At 43.6% G+C, this 20329-nt stretch overlaps 1 protein-coding gene across 3 annotated transcripts; it reads left to right on the top strand.

Annotated features, from left to right (window-relative positions):
• The first annotated feature begins 200 nt into the window (after positions 1–200).
• On the top strand, positions 201–20320 carry ATAD1 (ATPase family AAA domain containing 1). 3 transcript variants are annotated; one of them, XM_054831805.1, is made up of 11 exons: positions 201–241; positions 1504–1648; positions 4878–5053; positions 6720–6818; positions 7105–7225; positions 8853–9053; positions 10159–10265; positions 13172–13261; positions 15365–15415; positions 18147–18283; positions 18811–20320. In XM_054831805.1, coding segments are annotated over exons 2-11 (1104 nt in total). In that variant the 5' UTR covers positions 201–241; positions 1504–1647; the 3' UTR covers positions 18932–20320. The 3 variants fall into 3 exon arrangements, with proteins under 3 accessions (XP_054687780.1, XP_054687781.1, XP_054687779.1); XM_054831806.1 differs by lacking the exons at positions 201–241; positions 1504–1648 and adding an exon at positions 2533–2691; XM_054831804.1 differs by lacking the exons at positions 201–241; positions 1504–1648 and adding an exon at positions 2807–3341.
• The last annotated feature ends 9 nt before the right edge of the window (positions 20321–20329 follow it).

The raw sequence follows: 20329 nt of genomic DNA, 5'->3' as shown, positions 1-20329 counted from the left end.
AAACAGCCCCTACCCCATAGCATTTACCCTCCTTACCCTTTGTGCGCTTACAGGCAGAAACGTCCCTCCTAGCTGCCGTCTGACTACGCCAAGCTAGCTGAGCTCCCCTAACTTTCCACCCTCCCTCATCTCAGCGGCGACTTTCTGCTCCAGTTTCATTATTATTTGTTTCTCTTCAATACAGATGACCAGAGTGGCATGCAGCGTTCCCGAGGGTATTTTGCCAGCGCCGAGGACAATGGTATTAATCCCTTCCAAACTCTGCTGGGAACATTGCACCCAAGACCTCTTAGGGCCTTGTTTTCGTGAGCACGTTGGCAGCTCTTAAGTACTATGGGGTCGACTCGTGTGTGTGTGCAGTGAGATCGTACTGTTCCTTTCCCAACCTTCAAATGTATGAAATGAATGCGTGAAACCCTCCTTTTAGGTCCTGGACTTGGAGGTTATCCATAGACCAATACAGATGTGGCTAGCAAATTAAGACTCTCTCTGAAAAAAATTCTGAAAGTCCTCTAAGTCTTAAGCTTGATCTAACATCTGACTACGTATACGTTGCTATAGGGCTGAACTGAAAGTCTTTTTGCTAGGTTCCCGATTCCAACTCAGACCAAGGCTAAATATCAACCTGACCAGTAGATATCTGTCCGTGACCATTGTGCCAGCAAGGCCTGCGACACGTTTTCATCACACCATGCAGCGATGTAACAACAATCATTGCTGAAATCTCATGATCCAACCTGCGGGACTACGCCAGCAATTGGTAGGATAGCGAAAGGGAACATAATTATGCCACCGTTAATACTCATGCTGTGCCTCCATCTTCAAGTCTGCGTACAGTTGAGGTCCCACTTAAAAAATTTAGCTAGAGGTCTATAAAATCTTAAGTTCCTGAAGAGGTTGGACAAGGACTGCTTGCTTTGCCATGTCTTCAGTATAAAATGTAGGGGTTCCAGATGAAACTAGCTGGTGACAGTTTCAAAACAGTAGAGGTAGTGTCGTGGTGTGAAGTGAAATTGTGGATCTTGGCTATAAAGTGCTGCAGATGCCCAAAGTTTTTGAGGAGTGAGCAGACAAATTCATGAAAAAAAATTGCCGTAAAATACAACGCATCCTCTGACTCAGGAAGTCTTTGACCTGCAAGTTGGTGAAGCTCAGAAGAGGCTTTAGGGAAAAACCACTACATGCTTTTGCCCAATTAGGAAGCTGCTCCAAGGCATCCCCTTTCCTCCGGCTTGTTCTTCACTTTCCCATCCCTCATTTTGTTCTTTCCATACCCTTTGCCTTGCTTTCTGTTTATCTCACTTCGTCCATATTCCCTCTCTCTGTGTTTTGTTGTTCCCTGTGCCTTGCAGACCCCCTTCCTACCTCCAACCACCACAGACCCTTCCAATTTTAATATACCGCTCCTTTCCCATCTTGCTCCTGTTCAGGTCACTGGCAAAGCTTTGGTCAGCCTGCACTGAACTGGAGAATAAACTTCACCAAAAATAACATCTTTTCTAGCAAAGCACCCAGCGGTCAGAAGCAAAACAGTATCTACAGCGTGCAGCCTTCGTCTTACCTTCTCTGATGAGTTTTCCAACTATGCTGGCTCCCTTTGGTGACCTTCTTGTCCTGTATTCAAGAGCTACGATCTCCTAAAATACAAGTAAGTCATCCATACATTCGATTTGAAATTTTACAGTTGGGGGGGGGGGAGGGAAATTTGCAATCTCATTTTTCAATATCAATCAAAAAAACCCGCCAAAATGTTCTCTTTTTCCACAAAACTGCTGCAAACCCAAAATTGATGAAAAAGTGTGCCGAATGATGAAGGTAGGGGAAAGCAACACCTCACCCTGGCTGGGTCTGTGTGAACAGGGAAAGCTCCAGCAGTACCAGAGGGATGGAGACTTCTCTGTAGGGTCGGCTTCTGGAATGAGACGAGTCCTGCGTTGAGCCTTCAGCAGCATAAAGGTTTTGAGACGCTGAATTCAGGGGAGCGGGATGAATTTGGGTCTCGCTCAGGAGTAAAGCTAGGTCTGAAAGGCTTTAAAACCTCAGTGGCATTGACACGAGCAGAACGGTTGAAGAGAAGTTGTCAAAACTTTGGATTTATTACACTTATTACAGAGATCTCCTTATTTTAACCTTTTTCTGGACAATTTTCTGTTACTATATATAGAGTGTAGTTACTCTTTTCATTACAAGTTGAAATTGGATAACTATTACCTCCGTTTCTCTTAGCAAACTACTGACAAATTCTTAAATTTCGTCGATTTTCATTCTAGCTGATCCCTGTTACCATCCCAAATCTGCCAAATGCTGCGTTTTCTGAACTTGAGCTATTAACCTCCGAAATGTCGCTGTTTCCGAGGGGGGGGACGGAGCGGTTTTATTATGAGGCGGGTGTCGGGGCAGGGCTGGACCCCGTGCGGGGCTAGGCCCTGTTGCTGCCGGGGAGCGGCGGGCGGAGGGAGCGGGGGCTCCGGCCCGGGCGGGCTGGGAGCCGAGGGCCGTGCCGGGCCCGGCAGTGCCGGCGGGCGGAACCTTCGTGCGGGGCGGCGGGAGCCGGCCGGAGAGGGGAAGCGCGGGACGCGCCGCCGCCGAGCCAGGGCCCGCGCTGCCGCCGCCGCCTGCCGCCGCTTTCCTCCGCCCGTGCGGCCGGCGCCGCGACCCGCCGGCCGCGTGTCCGAGAGACCAGCCCGAGGGGTGAGTGACCCGGCGGGAGAACGAGCGCCCGCCCCCGCCGCCTCCCGCCTCCGCGCCGGCACCTGCCTGGCGGCGGGAAGGTCACGGGCGGCGGGGCCGGCCCGGCCCGGCCCTCACCGGTGCCGCTTCGCCTCACCGCGCCGCCACGGCCGGGCCCCGGGCGGCCGTCGCCTCCTCGCTGGGGCCGGGCGCTCCCCGAAGCCTGCTCCTGCCCTCGCTGGCGCCCAGCGGGCGGCCCGGGAGGCCGGCTCGGCGGCCCTGCCCCTTCGCTCCTGTCAGCTGCGGCCCCGGCCGCACACGCCGCCGGCGAGGCCGTTGGTCTGGGTGGCCTGGCCGGGAACCGGCCCGTTCCTCTGGGCCGATCCGGGGGTGGGGGGTGCGTAGGGGCGAAGCCGAGTTCTTGAAAGGGAAGCGGCAGGTCCTGCCCCAGGGCTCGGGGCAGCCGGGGGTCTCCTCCCGGCCACCGGGCCGCTGCTCCGGCCGCGCCGCGGGAACCAGCCCCGCCTGTGCCTTTGGTTTCGTTTTGGTGTCGGTAGGGCCGCACCGAAATGCGGCGGTAGCCGTGCGGAGCTAGGGCTCGCCTGCAGTTAACTGTCCTTCTCGTTATCTCCGCGATCTGCCTGGAAAACAAACGCTAAAATGTATGCAGGGTAAGCAGAACCTCGTCCGGAAAGGTTACGCTTGAAATTCTCTCCTGTTAAAGGTTTTCCTCGCAGTTGTTGTTCGGGGCAAGGATTGCATAAGCAGCGGGGCTGTTCGCTGGGGTTTGTGGCTTTTTTTTTTTTTTTTTTGAAGCTTTTTTGGTTGCTCACTGAATATTTTAATAAATGTGTTTTATTTTAATAAAGAAAAGATGTCCTTAAGAGGACACGCAGAATCTGCTAGCTCTGTATTACTTTCTTAGATGCCTAAGCAGGCAGATTTTATTTGATTTCCAAGCAGGTATAGCAACCGCCTTGATTTTTAAATTTCTAAACAGAGAACGAAGAGTTAAAAAAAACCCAAAACTGTTTTAGTGATCCACGCTGGAATATAGTAGCGAGCCATTGACATCTTTTGGTAAACGTGTTGCGGTGCCTCTCCAAATTCCAGCCTGCCGACTCCTTGCAAACAGAATCTGCGGTACGACATCGCCTTGAGTGGAACAGGGGTCGACATACCGCGACTGCTAGCTGAGCGAGGGGGAATTCAAGGATATCTTGGCTGTAGGTAGTCCGGCTTTTCCCTGGCTGACAGCTCGGGTTGGAGACCAGCCAGGGAGCGCTGGAAGCTGCCAAAGGAATTGCCACTGATTTTGCCCTTGCGGCAGGAAAGTCGGGCGGTGAACGAGGAGAGTGTTCATGATTCTCAAACGGAAACCCCGCCAGCTGGGGCAAAAGTGGACTGGGGAAAGACGACCCCAATTTTATAAGTAATTTTTCAATGTTTTAGGAAGGGGTTTTTCCTCTCTGCAGCACGCTCCCTTAACTTGAAGGTGCTGCAGTTTCTGGATTTGGCCTGTGCAGCAACCAGCCTTTTCCCTTGATAGCTGTGTGCCACATCCAGCGTTTTCAGTTTTCCAGGGATATTAATAACTCAAAATATGTTCTGCTAGGTGCAGGCTCCGGCTTTTAACCTCATTTTATTCAAATACAAGTCGTCGATTGCTCCTTAATGTGGCAGTTAGATGCCTTTCCTTTAAACTTCCTCTTAGGGAAAGGAACTCCCTGTTTAAATAATGTAGTTATCTTTGTCTCCATGACTTGGCATTCTGGGGTCAACAACAGTCACAAAATGTCAGTCTTAATGGGAATATAAACTTGGCACTTAGTTGAAATAAAGTAATCTTTATTAGAGTATTGTATGGCTGAAAGGAATGCAGCTTTCTTGAGGGAAGAGTGAAATCAGGACCTTTTTTGCATGTAGTTGATCAAGAAGTAAGGCCTCAAATTTCTTCTCTGCTTACTGAAAGTGGAAACGATACCACCGTTATACGGAGCGCCGCGCGTTTTAATCTCACGCAGTTTAGTACGGTGTGGTTGTGCTTTTGTTGAGATATGTCATTATATGTTCACAGTAAGCTTTATGCCTACTGCGCACATGGGAAGTAGTTTTTATAAAGTGGCGTTTAAGTATGAGGCAGATATTTTCTCAGCTTTAATTTTCTTTCTTTCTATCCCTCCCTCCCTATGTTTTTTTACATTTAGTGCTGAGAGGCAAAATGGTCCATGCTGAAGCATTTTCACGTCCTCTGAGCCGGAATGAAGTGGTTGGATTAATTTTTCGTTTAACCATATTTGGGGCTGTAACATATTTTACCATTAAATGGATGGTCGATGCCATTGATCCAACCAGAAAGCAGAAAGTAGAAGCTCAGAAACAGGTAGGATTTTATTTGTAAATACTTCTGTGAAACGCTGGCTCGTTCATTACTGTTCGTACAAAGAAATCTGCTAACTGTAAACTGGACTTGCAATAACCAACAGAGTAATTTACAAAAGCATGTGGAATAATAAATTTTTAAAAAAGTATTTTTTTAGTAAATCGCAGGATCTAGGCTGTTAGCATTTTCAGTGCTTACGCTTTGTAACAAGTTAAAATTTCGAGCTTGAAGTGGTGAAAAAACTGTTGGGCTGGAGAGCACGATGTTGTCTCTAATGATCTGCGAGCGTGTGGTCCCGGTGCCGTTGCTCCTTCTGACAACTTTGCTAAGCAGCAGTCGTGTTAAATAATGCTCTCATCAGGCTCTTGGTTGATTTTTAAAACCTTGAGCAGAAATAACTTAATTCTCTGCTGCTTTTTGGCGACGTAATGGCAGAGGCAGGGACTGTAGTTACTCATGACAAAGTGGAACACCACTGTCCAAATGCCTTTTTAAGAATAACTTGCACTTTGTCCATCTCCCTCTGTTCTCCCCCACGTCCAGTAGCAGTCAAAATACCCTGGAAAGGGGAGATTCCTGAGAGTTAATGCTTTGAGAAAAGATTTAGGTGCATTTCGGAAGCAAAAGTTAAATGTTTCCTTTTGGAAATTATTGAAGGAAATTTTTTTTGTTGTTGTTTTCTGGCTGACACAGATTTCACAGATTCAAACAGCAATTTTGAGCAACCTGATTCTCTTTTCAGTGGGTTTTCTTTTTTAATGAAATCTTTAGTTAAAAAATTGGCCCTACTTTAGAAATCGACTTTCACAATCTGTGCTAGTGCCAGCTGTTATATAAGAGGTTGCAATATTCCAAAAGCACGTCGGACTTAACCGCAAAGTTTGAGTATAAAGAGAAACTGAATTGTGAAAGCGTGTTGACACAACAAATGACTTTTCCTTTTAAATAGGGAAAAAGAAAACATTGAATACATAGAAAAAATCGACTGGCTTCTGTGAATTATCTGTTGGTTTTTCCTTAAAAATATACAAATCTCTCCTTGATACAGTGCTATGGAGGTTGGGGAGGGGGGCATGCTTTTTATAACAACACAATTATATTTCTCATTAAAGTGTGTGTGTATTGTTTGCAGGGTTGTGAATGAAGATAATTAAGCACATGAAAGAACTCTATAGAGTTCTATTTAATAACGAGCTTCAGGCTTTTTATCTGAATCCTGTACAAAGTCTGTAAGGACTGCTGGGCTTGTTTTTAAGTGTAACGTGCCTGTATCAGCTTTGGAAACTCCCGTTACAGATCATGGAAATGATTTTCTACTGAGGTTACCTGCGTGTCTGCAGACGTGTTCTGAACAGCAAGCTCCACGTTTTAATGTTTATTTGGGTTGCTTTTCAGATCATAATGTAGGACTTGTGGATTTGGTGGTGGGAGGGCTGGTGTGACACTTATTTGATGGGAACTGAGACATATGACTTAATTTCACTCAAGTGACAAGAAGTCATTAGGAAATAGCAGAACCTTGTACTTCAGATGGATTTAAGCTCTTTTCAAACATGGCTTACGGATAAGCTTTTCAGACTCCAAATAGCAGTTCCTTAAAAACTAATTTTTGAATTAAATATTCAGTTTCTTTCGCTGATTTTTCTTGGCATTTTATTTCCCCCAGGCTGAAAAACTAATGAAGCAAATCGGAGTGAAAAATGTCAAGCTTACTGAATACGAAATGAGTATTGCTGCACATCTCGTAGACCCACTTAGCATGCATGTAAGAAACTGTTTTCTGTGTTACTCTGATGAAAGCACTTCAGACATGGAAGATCTTGATTTTGACTTTGGGTGCCATTATTTGTCATATATATATATCTCTCTATATATGGAAATACATAGAAAATATTTCCGTAATTTAAAACTAAAATTTCATCGTTGAGAGCAGAGTTTTTTTAATCACTTGTCCTTTTTATTTTGAGGCCTTGCACTACTTGTAAGCTTGTAGGTATTTTTTGTTGGCAGGGACAACGATAATAATTTCTAATACTGTTTTTCCATGTCAGGTAACCTGGAGTGATATTGCAGGCTTAGATGATGTTATTACAGATTTGAAAGACACTGTCATTTTGCCTATCAAGAAGAAATATTTGTTTGAGAATTCCAGGCTCTTACAGCCACCAAAAGGTAGGAAGGAAACGTTACGGATTTATATGTTGGTATTATTAAAAAAAAAAAAAAAAGTTACAATTACCCATAAAGGAAAGAGGAAGTGGGTTGCCAGTCCAAAGTGCAACCATTAGGGCTGATGCCAGGGAAAACCCTCAGGTTTTTCCTCTTCTCTTGCCATGAAATCAATTGCTAGTGAATAAGTTTCATCTTAATAATGAAGCAATAATTGCTTTTCTGCAAAACTGATCTTACATTTTGGTCCGCTTATCTATGTAGGCCGCATTTTTAACTCCCTAAATTGTTGATTTTTTTTTTTTCTTCTTGTACCCCATCTTGTCCTTTAGCAGAGGTGAGCTCTAACTCTGCTGTACAGCTTTGTACGCTTGGTTAATATTTCTACAGTATCATAGAAACATCAGTCATAAACATGAGACGTCAGTGTAAGCTAATCTTGCCAGACATCTCTCCATTCCAGTGTCAAAGAGACAGAAATCCCATTTTTATTCTGGAGATCCCTTGATTTTCTCCGGAGCTGAGTTACACAGTATTGAGGCAGTAAGGAAACCGGCAGGTGACAAAATAACTTTCCAACAGTAAAACAGAAGTTGGACTCTCTCTGTTGGAATGCTTACAGCCATATTTGCTGTATGTTACTGCAGACGAGCAGAATTTGAACCTAAAACGTTGGACAAAATGCCAAAGTTTATCTTTACTGCTCTGATCCTTGGAATATTGTCTTCTGAAAATTCTCTGAAAACTATTCGTTACATTCATTAAATGTATCTGTGACGGTCTCGGTTTCGTGTACTAAGTGATGGAAAATGAAGCACTTTTGTAACTGGTTTAGTTTTTCCAGGCTACTTTCTGTTTAAGTCACAAATTGAAACTGCCTGGAAAATTACTTTAATGTCATGATCTAATAAGCTGAAGGAAAAAATTATTTTTTATTTATCTTTTCAAAGCAGACTTTCCATATAGGGCAGACTCCTCAGTTTTATTAGTGGCTTGTACTGTGTGCTAATAGGAAGCATTGCTTCAGAGTAATTACGTTTGTGGTTGTCAGTCACATAAACAGAAAAAAAATCCAATCTAGTAATTCTCTGTGGTTCACGCTTGTTTGACTTAATTTTTTTCTTTAAATCGTTTTCTTTACAACTGTGTTAGAAAAACGCTGCTGTGAATTCTTTCACTATGACAAGTTCAAAAGTAATATGAGATGTCATATTTAATTTTGGGTAATTTGTTTAAAATGTTTGTGGGTGCTTTTTTTTTTTCCCCTTCTCTCCCCTCTGTGCTAAGTTTTATTAGCAAGGCTGAAACTGGCTATAAGCAAGGCCTGTCAGATGCTTACAGGAAATAAATAGGGGTTTGATTTTATGTAACCTTTATAGCCACAGTAATAAACCAGTCATATTTCAGATAAATGTCTCCCTTCAATTTCACCGAACCCATCTTTAGATATTCTTAGCTTTAATTTTCTAAGGATATCTTAAATACCTCTGTATTTGATTTGATGGAACACTGTGTATGTTGGTTTCTTATCTCCTAAAACTTGAATAAATTACAAGCCTGGACACTATCAGGTCTGTCGTACCAAAGCATGTTTTCTGTACAGCGAGCATTAACACCGTTACTTTTTCAGGAGTACTTCTCTATGGCCCTCCTGGCTGTGGCAAAACGCTGATCGCCAAAGCTACGGCAAAGGAAGCAGGTTGTCGATTTATTAATCTCCAGCCTTCAACGCTGACGGACAAGTGGTACGGGGAGTCTCAGAAACTGGCTGCAGCTGTCTTCTCCCTTGCTGTAAAGCTCCAACCATCCATCATTTTTATTGACGAAATAGGTAAAAATCTAGCCTTTTTTTTTTTTTGTTGTAACTATAGCAGAATGACATTAAACTGTAGAGTCGAGTCGATGGGTATATTGATCTACTGTCATCTGTTCCTTCAAAAGAGTGATAATGGAACAAGGTTTAGGAATATAAATGGTATTGTAAAGTAATGGTGGCAAATTAGGAAAACCAGTGTATTCCTTCCTCATGTTAGTGGAGGAAATTACAAGTAGAACAAGTTGCTGCTTATTTTTGGTTGGGCTAAGGTGGTTCATGAGGAGAGCTTTTCTTCTGTCAAGGGAACTACTTATTCAGGAAACCCGTCACCAAATACAATTCAATGCTTCTGCCGTGAGGGCGCGTAATGGAAAATAAAACATGGGTTTAGGAGAGCTCAGGAATATTTTAATAAGGCTGAAGAAGTAGGAGGGGAACTTCACCTAGGAAGAGAGCAAAGGTGCCAGTAGTTCAGCACATCTGGACTTGTCGCATTAGTGTTTAAGTCCCTGTGAACGTGAGCAGTTCAGTTACAATTGCTCATTGTCTCGTAGCACTGGCGCTTCCTAGAGCGGCTTGTAACAGCCTGATGAAGCTGTTAGCCTTTCCACAGTCATTGGAGATGCTTTTTATCCTTCTGTACAGGAGTGAAAAATGTGGTGTTTTTCTAGCTGTTGGAAATTCTTTAGGCAACCACTGGCAGAGTTAGAGCTCTGCATAATGAAGCGTATAGCCTACTTTACATCAGTCCTGCAGCTCGCTGTTCTCCTGTGCTTTGGTGTCCTCTAGCTTGCCAGACTCTGAATGCTTCTATCTCTGCATGAGAAATTGAGGTGAAAATTACACTTTCCACGAATTCAGGAAAGTGAAAACTTGGAGCAAAAGATTTGGGACAATCTCATGTGATAGGCATGTACTTGTGTGACGTAATTTAACAGATGTGCTTAAAAATGTGAAATTCCACTTTCCTATTCATCATAAGAAATATTTTTCATTTGTTGACAACATTTTTTAAAAATATTTATAAGGGAATAGCACAAGTCTGCACACGAGAAATCAAACAGCGTAGTTTCTGTGGCAGGATTGAAAGTAAACTGCTTTACTGAATCCTTTAATACAGATTCCTTCTTACGAAGTCGGTCAAGTTCCGACCATGAAGCTACAGCTATGATGAAAGCTCAGTTCATGAGTCTGTGGGATGGACTGGACACTGATTATAACTGCCAAGTAAGTACAAAGGATGACAAGAAAAGTAACGGGATTTTTCCCTCTCAGTTACTGTGCATCGAGCCATCTGGGAAGAGCAGCCGATTGCAGGTAGCAATAATGGCCAAAAGAGCGTCTTTACCTCTCGTAGATAAACAGAATGTTATGAGAATGAGATGAGTCATATTAATAGATCATTGTTCTTCTCGAGCAGACTGTTTTTGTAGGTGTTTTGGTTTTAATTAAGAGGTGTTATTTTCAGAAGTGTCTTAAGTCTCAATAATGTAGGTGTATAGTTTGAGCTGCCAAAATTGGGAATTTTTAAACTGTTTTGAAAAACATTTTGTCAACAATATTTTCTTCAGCTGAAGCGAATCTTTGATTTTTGGGAAGGTATTGAAAGATCTGAGTATTCATCCCAGTTGCAGGTTGGTTGGTTTGTTTCCAGAAAAGCATTAGACTAGCGTTAGACAAGCACTACACTCTGGAGTTAATCTGAAAGGGCAGAGAAGTTGATGTTATCGAAAGATAAGTTCTATTAAACGGAGCCATGCTTCCATCCCGTTATTCCTGTACACTTCTGTAGCCCTCCTGTAATCTCAGCAGAAGTATTGTATTTTGGAGAGGGGGGAAAAAAAAATACAAAAGCTGCTGGTGCTGTAAAAACAAACAAACAAAACCCATTTATGAAATAAATAACTTGAACGTACCATAAACGAAAGCCTGCTTGGTACGTTCCTGAACTGTCACCTGGAGCAATCTATTTTAAGGCCTTTAAAAATGATGTTTATTCTCCAGATTAAAATTTTTCAGCTTTTTTAATCTGTATTTTTCTGTGAATGGATTCCAATGCTCTGACCTCCATTAGTTCTTTCTTTGTAAAATCTGCTTTTCCTCCTCTGTCAAGCTTGTACTAAAGATATTTTTCAGCTGACTTTTAAAAAACTGATTAGGACACAAAGCAGAGTGTTTGCTTACCATTAACAGGAGGCCAACGGTATGAACGCTTAACTGGAAGCTAATACGATCTTGCAAGCACACATTTCTTCCCATGTTTGAACGTATTATCTTTTTTTCCCAACATCGTGACAACTTCTTGGAGCAAGTCAAATTGTTCGTTCCTCGCAGTAAGGCGATACGTGGTCTTACCCGTCTCTTGAGTTCAGCGTGCAGAGCCTGCAGAAGTCGCTCCTGGCCCCTGCTCGTGTGCCCCTGCAGGGTAGGGAGCCACCGAAGTAAAACGTGATGCAAGCCATCGGCTGGAGACACCCCAGGGCTTGATTCAGGGTTCTGGGGAGTTTTTCAGTCGGTAGGGTGTTTCAGGCTCCTCCCCGAGATGTCATTGCAATTCAGGAAGTGTTCTTTAAGCGATGTTTTGACGTTTGCATTGTCTCGGTTTTTGACAGCCAGCTCACTGGGCTCTTTTGTTAATTACAAATGTTTACTTGGGAGCTTTGGGTTGCTTGTCTGATTCTTGCCAAACAAATTTCCTTTGAATAAGGATTAAATTTGGCTTTTGTTATGGTAACAAAGATTCCAAACGCTAGGAGAAAATGGTAAATAAGTGTTGTGATGAATGTTATTTGTTCCTGTGTTGATTGCACCTGAAAAGCCTGTTCAGCTTTGGGCTAAACCTGCCAAGGGGGGAGTCTTGAGTCCCGCCAGGAACTTGGGGCACAGTGCCTGGAAAACAGAGCTGTGCTGCTTGAAGGGACAGCTTGAAGCCCGTGCAGCTGCACGTGTGCACACAATCACAGAACCTGCACACAAAGCTGGTTTTGGGAAGGCTCCTCGGCTCCGGTAGCGCAGAGGGAACAACACTCTGTCCCACGTCGGACCGTGAAGCACACCCCGGGGAAGCACAGCGTGGGTACAGCAATGCGTCTTTGCAAGAGGCAGCTCAGCCAAGCTTCAGCGCGTTTAGCACGCAGACAAGAGCAAAGCGCTCATACGTAATGCCTTCTAGAAGGTGAAGACTGCCGGAGCCCTGGCGAAAAAATGCACATTTTGACTTTTTTCTGTGCGTAGCAGTTTGCCACCGTATAATGAAGCCTCTAGGTGGCAGGGTGACTCTGCTCCGCAACGCGCAACCCAGGCTGGCCAGGGGCTGCTGGAGCTGCCAGGGCTGGCTGCGGAACAGTGATCCCGGACAAAAGACCAGAAGCACGTCAGGAAACTGTATTGATAGGAGATTAATTTCCCTGACATTTTTCACTTTTGTGACTGGGTGTTTACAATGTACATAACTTACAATAACAAATGAGAAAATGAGGCTGATGTGAATGGAAAGTAAATTTGTTCTTTAGCTAATAACTGGAATGCGGTCAAAAGAGGTACTCTCCTTGTTTTGAACTTGGCTTCTACACCTCTAATGCGCTGCTGTTACGGTAGACCGGTGCATATAGGTTCTTACTGACTTGTAATGCATTTTTTTTTAACATTAAAAAAAAAAACCCAACATTTTAGTGCATGCAAAAGCTGCCAGTTTGGTCATCCCGGTGAACTGATGGCCTTTCTTTTTTCAACATAGCACAAAAATGCCACGTTTTTTAGTACCTTATCAAAACACCTCCTTTCAAGCTCCTTCCAGACCACCAGGAACTCAAGAGACATCGCCAGGACTTACAAGCAGGAGTTTTGGGTTACTGCTTAGAGTTTGAACTTTCAAATTGGGCTCAGAAGGCTTCACACTAATGTAAAAATCTCCACCCAGCTGGTACTCTGTGGTACCAATGCTCTCTTAAGCTGCCTGTTTAAATCCAGTTGCTGAAATCAGTACCAAGAAACCTTACGTAACTTCTTTAAATGTCGATGTTCTTGATAAAGCGTGGAAGGATCAGTCACATGTTTGGTTTTGAAACTCCAATACAGCGATGTTTTCAAAGGCTGGTTCCAGGCTGACTCGTTTTTTCTGTTGGTGCACGCAGGTAATAGTAATGGGAGCCACCAACCGTCCTCAGGATCTTGACTCTGCAATCATGAGAAGAATGCCGACCCGGTTTCACATCAACCAACCTGTAAGTCATGCCAGGTTTGCCTGAAGAGTGTGCTGGTAGCTGAGCTACGGGCAGGTGCCTCATCAGCCAAGTCTCTGGTTTGGCGTTTTTAAAAGAATACTGTATTATTTTGATCTGGCTTTAGTTTTTTAGAACCACGTACATAACTTTGCTTTTTAAGGTGAAGTTTCTCACAGAAATATTGATTCCTTGGGTCTTTTATCTGAAACAACCCTGTGTGTTCTGAAAGCTTCCCACCCATTTTCTTCATCTGTACGAATGGAGAGGCTTAAACACTGCCCTCCGGAAAGAGCTCAGTCTTAACTTGAAAACTGTCACAAAAAGCACAAAAGTGACTGCACACACTTGCCTACGGGGAGACTTGCACCCAGATTGGATAGTACCAAGCAGCCGGTACATATTGGCTATCATTTATACCTTCTCAATACACAGTATTTAGAAGAGAAGGAGAGAAGAGGGAACGAAATCTGCATATCAAAGCCTACATTCTGCTCAAGCCTTGCCACAGTCAGGCACCGCAAGCAACCTGGAAAACCGTTTTTATTCCGATTACGATTTATGCCAAACAGGCAGTAATTAAGGTCTTTATCAATTAGGCCAGCCATCACAAGGTTACCCTTACTATAAATGTTGCGATTGCCATCCTTTTCAAGGTATTTTAGTCACCTTCGAACACTTAGAGATATCACAAGATCTTTTTGTATCAATAGTATAAAGAGTTCAGTCGTGGTTGTCAGTATTCCCTTCTGGCTACAGAAATAGCCTTCGTTATTCACTTTTTGCAGAAACTTAGAGACAAAACTGGAGGAGTGAAGCTCTTTATTGATTGTGCAAGAGAGTAGTCATGTTCCCAGACCCATCTTGTTTGAACTGGCTTTCACTCCTTGTGGGCGGATACTTTTCGAAACAAAGCATTTATAACCCAGTAACTGCTTCTCTGCGATGCCTGCTCACAGGGTTTCATACACCTTACTCATCTTCAAGTTCTCCTTGAATTAGTAAGGGGCAAGGATGTGTATTTTAGTACTTTATCGTGTCTTTCTATCAAGAACCATTGTTAAAAGGATGAATTACCCGCAGGTAACAGTGCCTCGGGGTATTACAGGGGTTGGCTTCCTCTCCCAGGACCAGAGTTACAACAGGAGGTGTCGTTTAGGGCACAGGCACGTAACTTTCCTTACCCCGCTACAGCCAGACCATGACCTTACTGCTTGTCTCTTGGTCTTGTCTGTGGCACTTTGATACAACCAAGATTGGTTACGACTCTTATTGAGGGCCGAGATAATTTACGTGCTGTGGATGGGAAGTTTGCACAGGTACTGCTGCGGAGTAGCTAAAGCCTTGCAGATTTCATAACTATGTTTGAGATGAAAATGCCCAAAATTGCTCATAAGAAATTATCTGCAAGACAGAAGGAAACAGAAGAAGTATCTTTTGAGACAGAGTATCAACTGTTGAGCTGCCAGAGTATCTATGGGGCAGTTTTTTCCCTTTTTAACAATGAAAGTGAGTTGAGGACAAGTTTGGTTTTGGGAGAAACAAAAAACCTGTCTCTTTGCTGCCTGTGTTTTACCTTGCTGGTAAGGATATGCTCAGGACGTAACTGTTTCTTTCAGTAACCTCATTACAGTACATGATTTATATTGCTTAAAATTTCCCAAGCACCATCCATAGAATTAATTAATTGTATTTTTTTTTTTAAGCAGAACAGTTTATCCTCTTCATCTGGTTTAGCAAAGTATTGAGAGCATCCCCTAGATCTAGAGAGTCAGCCCTCTGTTAAAGATGATAGGAAATCTTTGGAGACGGCTGCCTTCACCTAGGGCAAAGTAAAAGACTGTCAGCGCCTTTTCCCTTTCCCTGTAGTCGGTGTAAATGTGTGTGCTCAAATGTTTATTTTCACGTGCTCCTGGAGTCAGAGTGCCCTAGGTCTCGTTTTGCTGAGTGATTTGCCATCAGATGGGTTTCCTCAGCGTGTATCACATCCTGTTTTGAGGGATCAGCTTGTGTCACTGAATTGTGAGAGCCTATATGCTGCAAAATTGATAGGTGTTACATACGTTTATTTTTGTACTCTAGTAACTTCGATTTCTTTTGTTTAAGGCTCTGAAACAAAGAGAAGCAATCTTGAAGCTAATTTTGAAAAATGAAAATGTAAGTAGACTTCTTTTAATGGTTAATTTGCTGTATTACTGTTTTGATGAGTGCAAGCTCTGGAGTTGTAGAAAACATGTTTTATAATTGACTGTCTTGGGGTAAGGTAGAGATTATCTACCAGGGTATTTCTGATTATAACTTAGGAATCTTTTGTGGGTTTAGGTGTGGCGTTAAATTAAAGCAGTAGAGTTGCGTACTGGTTTAAGGATGAGCCTCAGTCAGAGCAGCAGTCTTGGATTTTGTGGTGAATCAGCATCGCCGAGAAAAATTACTTAATTTCTCTGTCTCCATTTTCTTGTTACATAAGAAGATAGTGTATTTATCTCTCTAAAGATGCTGAAGGTGAATCATGTTTGGAAATCACTTTGATCAGTGAAAGAAATTTCAAGACATCATTATGCAGGGAAAAGAGAGGCCTAATTTTTTTTAACTCCATACAGGCTCAAGTCAAGAAAGGAGCAATGACATTTTTTGACAGTGCTGCTTTTTGCACTTTTGATCCCTAGTTCCTGTTTCCTTTAGAGGAAAACTACTATAGATATTGTTACTACTGTTTTTTTTAAGAGGCCTAAAAATCACAACTGCTCGTTGCAAATAGCTGAGATATTGGGGAGCTTACTTTGCACGTGGTCATTTTGAATTGTTTGCATAGGATTAGAATGTAGGTTGGCTTTTTTGCAAATTACTAGACACAGATGCGAGAACAGAACTGATACGAAATGCCAAAGGAGTTGTGCAGGAAGAGCTGCCCTATTTGCAGAAGATCTCAAAGAAAGTATAACACCTCTTGCAAGTGGTGATTTCAGACTCAAATCTCTTTTCAAGAGCTCTTTCATGTGTTAGGGAGATATGCCAAATAATAGAGCCTTATTCCGGCTCCCCAAATATCTGCAGCCCTTGCACGCAAGTGGACTCTGGCTCCTTTGCCTCGGCAGCTGGGCCTGGGAGTTGCAGCACCTTGGCCTTAAAACCTTCAGCAGGGATCTAAATTGGCTCCTGAATACGGACCTGAAGGAACAGGAGGTATAGCAAGCATCTGGCAGTAAATCACAAGTCACACAAATAACGTTTTTCGGGGGGGGGGGGGGGGGGGGGAAATTAGCCTGTATTGGTTATCCCTTAGGAGGAGGAGTTGGATCTCTCAAGCCTGGCTTATGTTCAGCAAGGGTGACAGACTTCCTGGCAGCTCTTCACACGACAGGCACAGCCATGCCCTCCGTTTTCCTTGCCTGTCTTAAAATCTTGTTTCTCCTTTCTCACTTGAAGGGAAATCCTTGCCAATGCCTGCTACACAACATGCCCGTTTCCTATTTCTTAGCCAGTTGCGCTGCTCCGTTCAATTTTTGATGGCGTTCCGCCCCACGTCGAGCAAATGCATTGCAGGTGCACAGCTGACTGTTACTGGCTTCTGTATTTGTGTGCAGGATCGCGCTTTAAAGCAAAGCACTTCGAGATGGCCAGGCTGCAGTGTCTGTAGGAGGCACTTTCGGTGCCGCTTTTGCCTTCCTTCCCGTGCCTGGGGAGCCAGATGGCTCGATCTGGACCCGAACCAGAGCACTGTGTGCTGAGCCGCGGGTCAGGGAGCTGGGGCTCAAGTGCAGGCTCAAGATACGAGCCAACAGCACAGTATCACCGTAACCCTTGTCCTTCAAGAGCAGCAGGAGGACAGTGGGGAATTGGAAGGGTGCTCAGTGGATGCCGGCACGTTCCTCGGTTATTCTGGGGAGTGCATGGATTGAGGGGGGAGCTGGAAGCAGCAAAGATTACGCCTGGGGCTTGGCCTTCATCACCATGGAATAGTTTCCCTCTTAGAAGAAGTCATCCCATAATTTCAGCCTTTTATTAGACTAATTTGGCTTTAACTTTTTGAAAAGGAACTACTGATGCGTTGGAAAATGTGCTGGAAGGGGCTGTTGTCAGAGATTCTGTAACTGGACTGAATAAATGTGGGGTCTTGGCTGGAAAGAGTTCAGTCCGATCCAGCGCACGGAGTCAGACACAGTATTTTGCCTCCGAGTTCCCCGTTTCGTGGTTGTATAAAGCAGGAGCAGTTGTTCAGTAACTTGGCAGACAACTGAGTTGCCGAGGTGGTGAATGACTGCTTTTGAGGTTCTTGTTCCGCACTGAAAGGCATAACGGCAAACCGTAAATGCGCCAGGAGCTTTTTGCAGCCTTGCTGTGTCACTGGTCAAAAGAAAACAAAATGCGCTCTTTCAAAGAATGTAAAAAAAAAAAGGGCTGTGGCTGGGAAAGGAGACCCGTTGGGTAGCACTCGTTGCCTGTGGATAAAAAGATGCACATGTGGTCTGACTGAGCCCCTCACAAAAAAACCCCAGTGCTGTTGCCGGAAACGTGTGCGGGCATTTGGGTAAACGGGTCGTTATTTCTGTGATCAGTTTTTGCCATCCTGTAGGCTTCCAAAACTGCACAGACACAGAATATTCCAATATGATGGTTCGCTTTTGGTTGCATGTTCTCTATATTTTTTTTTATCGGCTACAGAGTTTTCTGAGATGAAGCATCAGTTTCGTTTAATGAAATGGACTACTTGGAGGGTTCAAAGCAGAAGTTAATAAAATAATTGTCTTTTAGCTCTCAAAAAAAGTCCAGACTGAAAAAGATGATCTTAGGGCAGGTAAAAATACTTGGGGGTGACTGTTTCTTGTCCTTGGTGAACAAGGTAAATGACTTGAGAGTTTTCATGCTCGTACCTCTTGTTTTTGGACAGGTGGACAGGCACGTGGATCTCCTGGAAGTTGCTAAAGAGACTGACGGCTTCTCAGGCAGCGATCTGAAAGAAATGTGCCGGGATGCAGCGCTCCTCTGTGTCAGGGAATATGTTAATTCTGCCTGTGAAGAAGAGACGTATGTGTCTTTATTCTGTCTGTTACGATCGCTGAATGGCAATTGTGAACGCTCCTGGCGCTACACGCGGTCCAATTACCAGTTTGTATTTTCTGATTTGAATTGCAAATTTGTAGAGGTTTAAAAAAACCTTGCTGTGATTCACAGAAAGCAGGAGGCTCTCTTTTTTCTTGACAAATTGCCTCTGTACAACAAACCCCCCCCCCAAATACGTTACCTTTATTCATTGTGACTATGAAAATAAGACTGTTTGTTCCAAGGTGTCAAACCAACAAGAGAGTGTTACTACTGCGCTGTATTACCAGGCGTGCGTGCTGGTGATGCTCTTGCACATGCGGAACTCCACATGCTGTGACATTTCTCTGATTGTCTCCCATACCTGCGTGCGGTAACGTGCACGGACATCTCTCGTGTAATTTTGGATCCATGTCAGAGCTGCTGTTTTCAGTGATTACTTCTCGTTGTTTGAACAGCTGTTACACAGCACCTGAATCACCATCTTGCTTTTTTTTCTCTCTCTCTTTAAGCCATGATGAAGATGAAATTCGGCCTGTGCAGCAGCAGGATCTCCAGAGGGCAATTGAGAAGATGAGAAAATCGAAGGATGCCACACTGCAGAATGTTTTGATGGGTGTTGTTTTAGATTAAGACAAAAGAGTGTGCTTGCTGTTTCTGATGTGATTTAGTTTGACTTCTGTAATCAGTTAGCAAAAATGATGTCACGGGGGTGGGAGCGGGGGACGTTCCTTGAATAAGGGAGTTCTGTTTCTGGAATTGTTTTTATACAACAAATTCTAAGTTATTGAAACTTCGTCATGCACAACTAGAGGTGGTAACAATAGATCATGAAGTGGAACAATTACAGCCCAGACCAAGAGCATCTGCCCGTGTCTTGTCCCAGAACCGACACCCTGTGCAGCCTTAAAGCAGGTTCCGAGGTGAAGCGTGGGCTCAGCGCGTCACCGCTGTGGAGGGGAGACCATCCATTACCAGTTTGTGTATATACGTACGAGCGTGTGTGTATGTATTAAATGTATATATCCACACCTTTTTTTTATATATAGACATAATCTGTAGATAACTTGAGTATGGAAAATCTTTTCTACTTACTGAATCAAACCAAATCAGAAGATGTATAGATTAAATATTCGTCGATACTCAGTTCATATTTACTTCTTCCTTTTAGCAGCAAATACGAAGATAGAAATTCCGCTTCTAGAATAACTTCCAGGCAAAATTTGAAACGTTACTGTTTTTTCTTTCACATGACCACTTGAAAGCTGGTGCCATTTAGTAAAGATAGCAAACTACTCTGAAAATGTTTGAATATATTTCATTTTATATGAATTCTGTTTTTTTAAGATGAATGCTGGTTTTATTTTTATTTTTCCCTTGATGCGAGTAATTGGAGTAGAATCTTAACTGCTCTTTCATAAAGCCTCACTCACTAGAAGCTCTCTGACGTCGTGGCTTTCTGATCTATTACGCATTGCAACGAGGGCTCGCTGCTATTTGAATCTCCTCTGGAAGATGCACTGCTGCACTGTGGCACGGTACCACGAAGCTCTGAGGCGCGGGGGGACCTCTTGTCGTGTTTTGCTCTGTCACGTGCTCTGGTCTGCAGAATTGAAGAGAAGGGAATGGGTTTGGGGTTTATAAATGTGATTTAGCAATGTTCTGCTGTACTTGCTGGTAACAGTTTTAGTAAATTCATGTAACGTTACGTAGTGATAAAGGCAAAGGGTTAAAAATGTAAGCGCAAAGGTGTTTTGGTAAAGTTATTGTCAGTTGGTTTTCAATAACTTGATTTTTCTTCTTACACTGTTATGAATTGTGCACCAATTCAGCACCACTCTGTAATCAGAATTGCTCACGCCGCGGGGTGGCACGCTGTGTCACAGCTCTGCTAGCTATCGAGGGAAAGTGAGCATGGAAAGCAAGGCAACGGTGTAAAACGAAACGCACGGCAAAGTAAAATAAAGACGGCTGGCGCCGGCCATCGGACAGTGTCGGGTGCCGATGGCAATTCCCACTGAGCACGGCTTT

The sequence above is a fragment of the Grus americana genome, chromosome 7 (genome assembly GCF_028858705.1).
Source record: "Grus americana isolate bGruAme1 chromosome 7, bGruAme1.mat, whole genome shotgun sequence".
In the NCBI taxonomy this organism is placed as follows: Eukaryota; Metazoa; Chordata; class Aves; order Gruiformes; family Gruidae; genus Grus; species Grus americana.
The sequence above is the reverse complement of the archived record's forward strand: the minus strand, read 5'-3'. Positions and strand labels throughout refer to the sequence as shown.

What these genes read in the sequence shown, in the direction of transcription:
- ATAD1 (XM_054831804.1), top strand. An exon ending in CATTTTTATTGACGAAATAG is followed by an intron (nt 9,054 to 10,158) that starts GTAAAAATCTAG and finishes CCTTTAATACAG; the next exon opens with ATTCCTTCTTACGAAGTCGG. An exon ending in ACACTGATTATAACTGCCAA is followed by an intron (nt 10,266 to 13,171) that starts GTAAGTACAAAG and finishes TGGTGCACGCAG; the next exon opens with GTAATAGTAATGGGAGCCAC.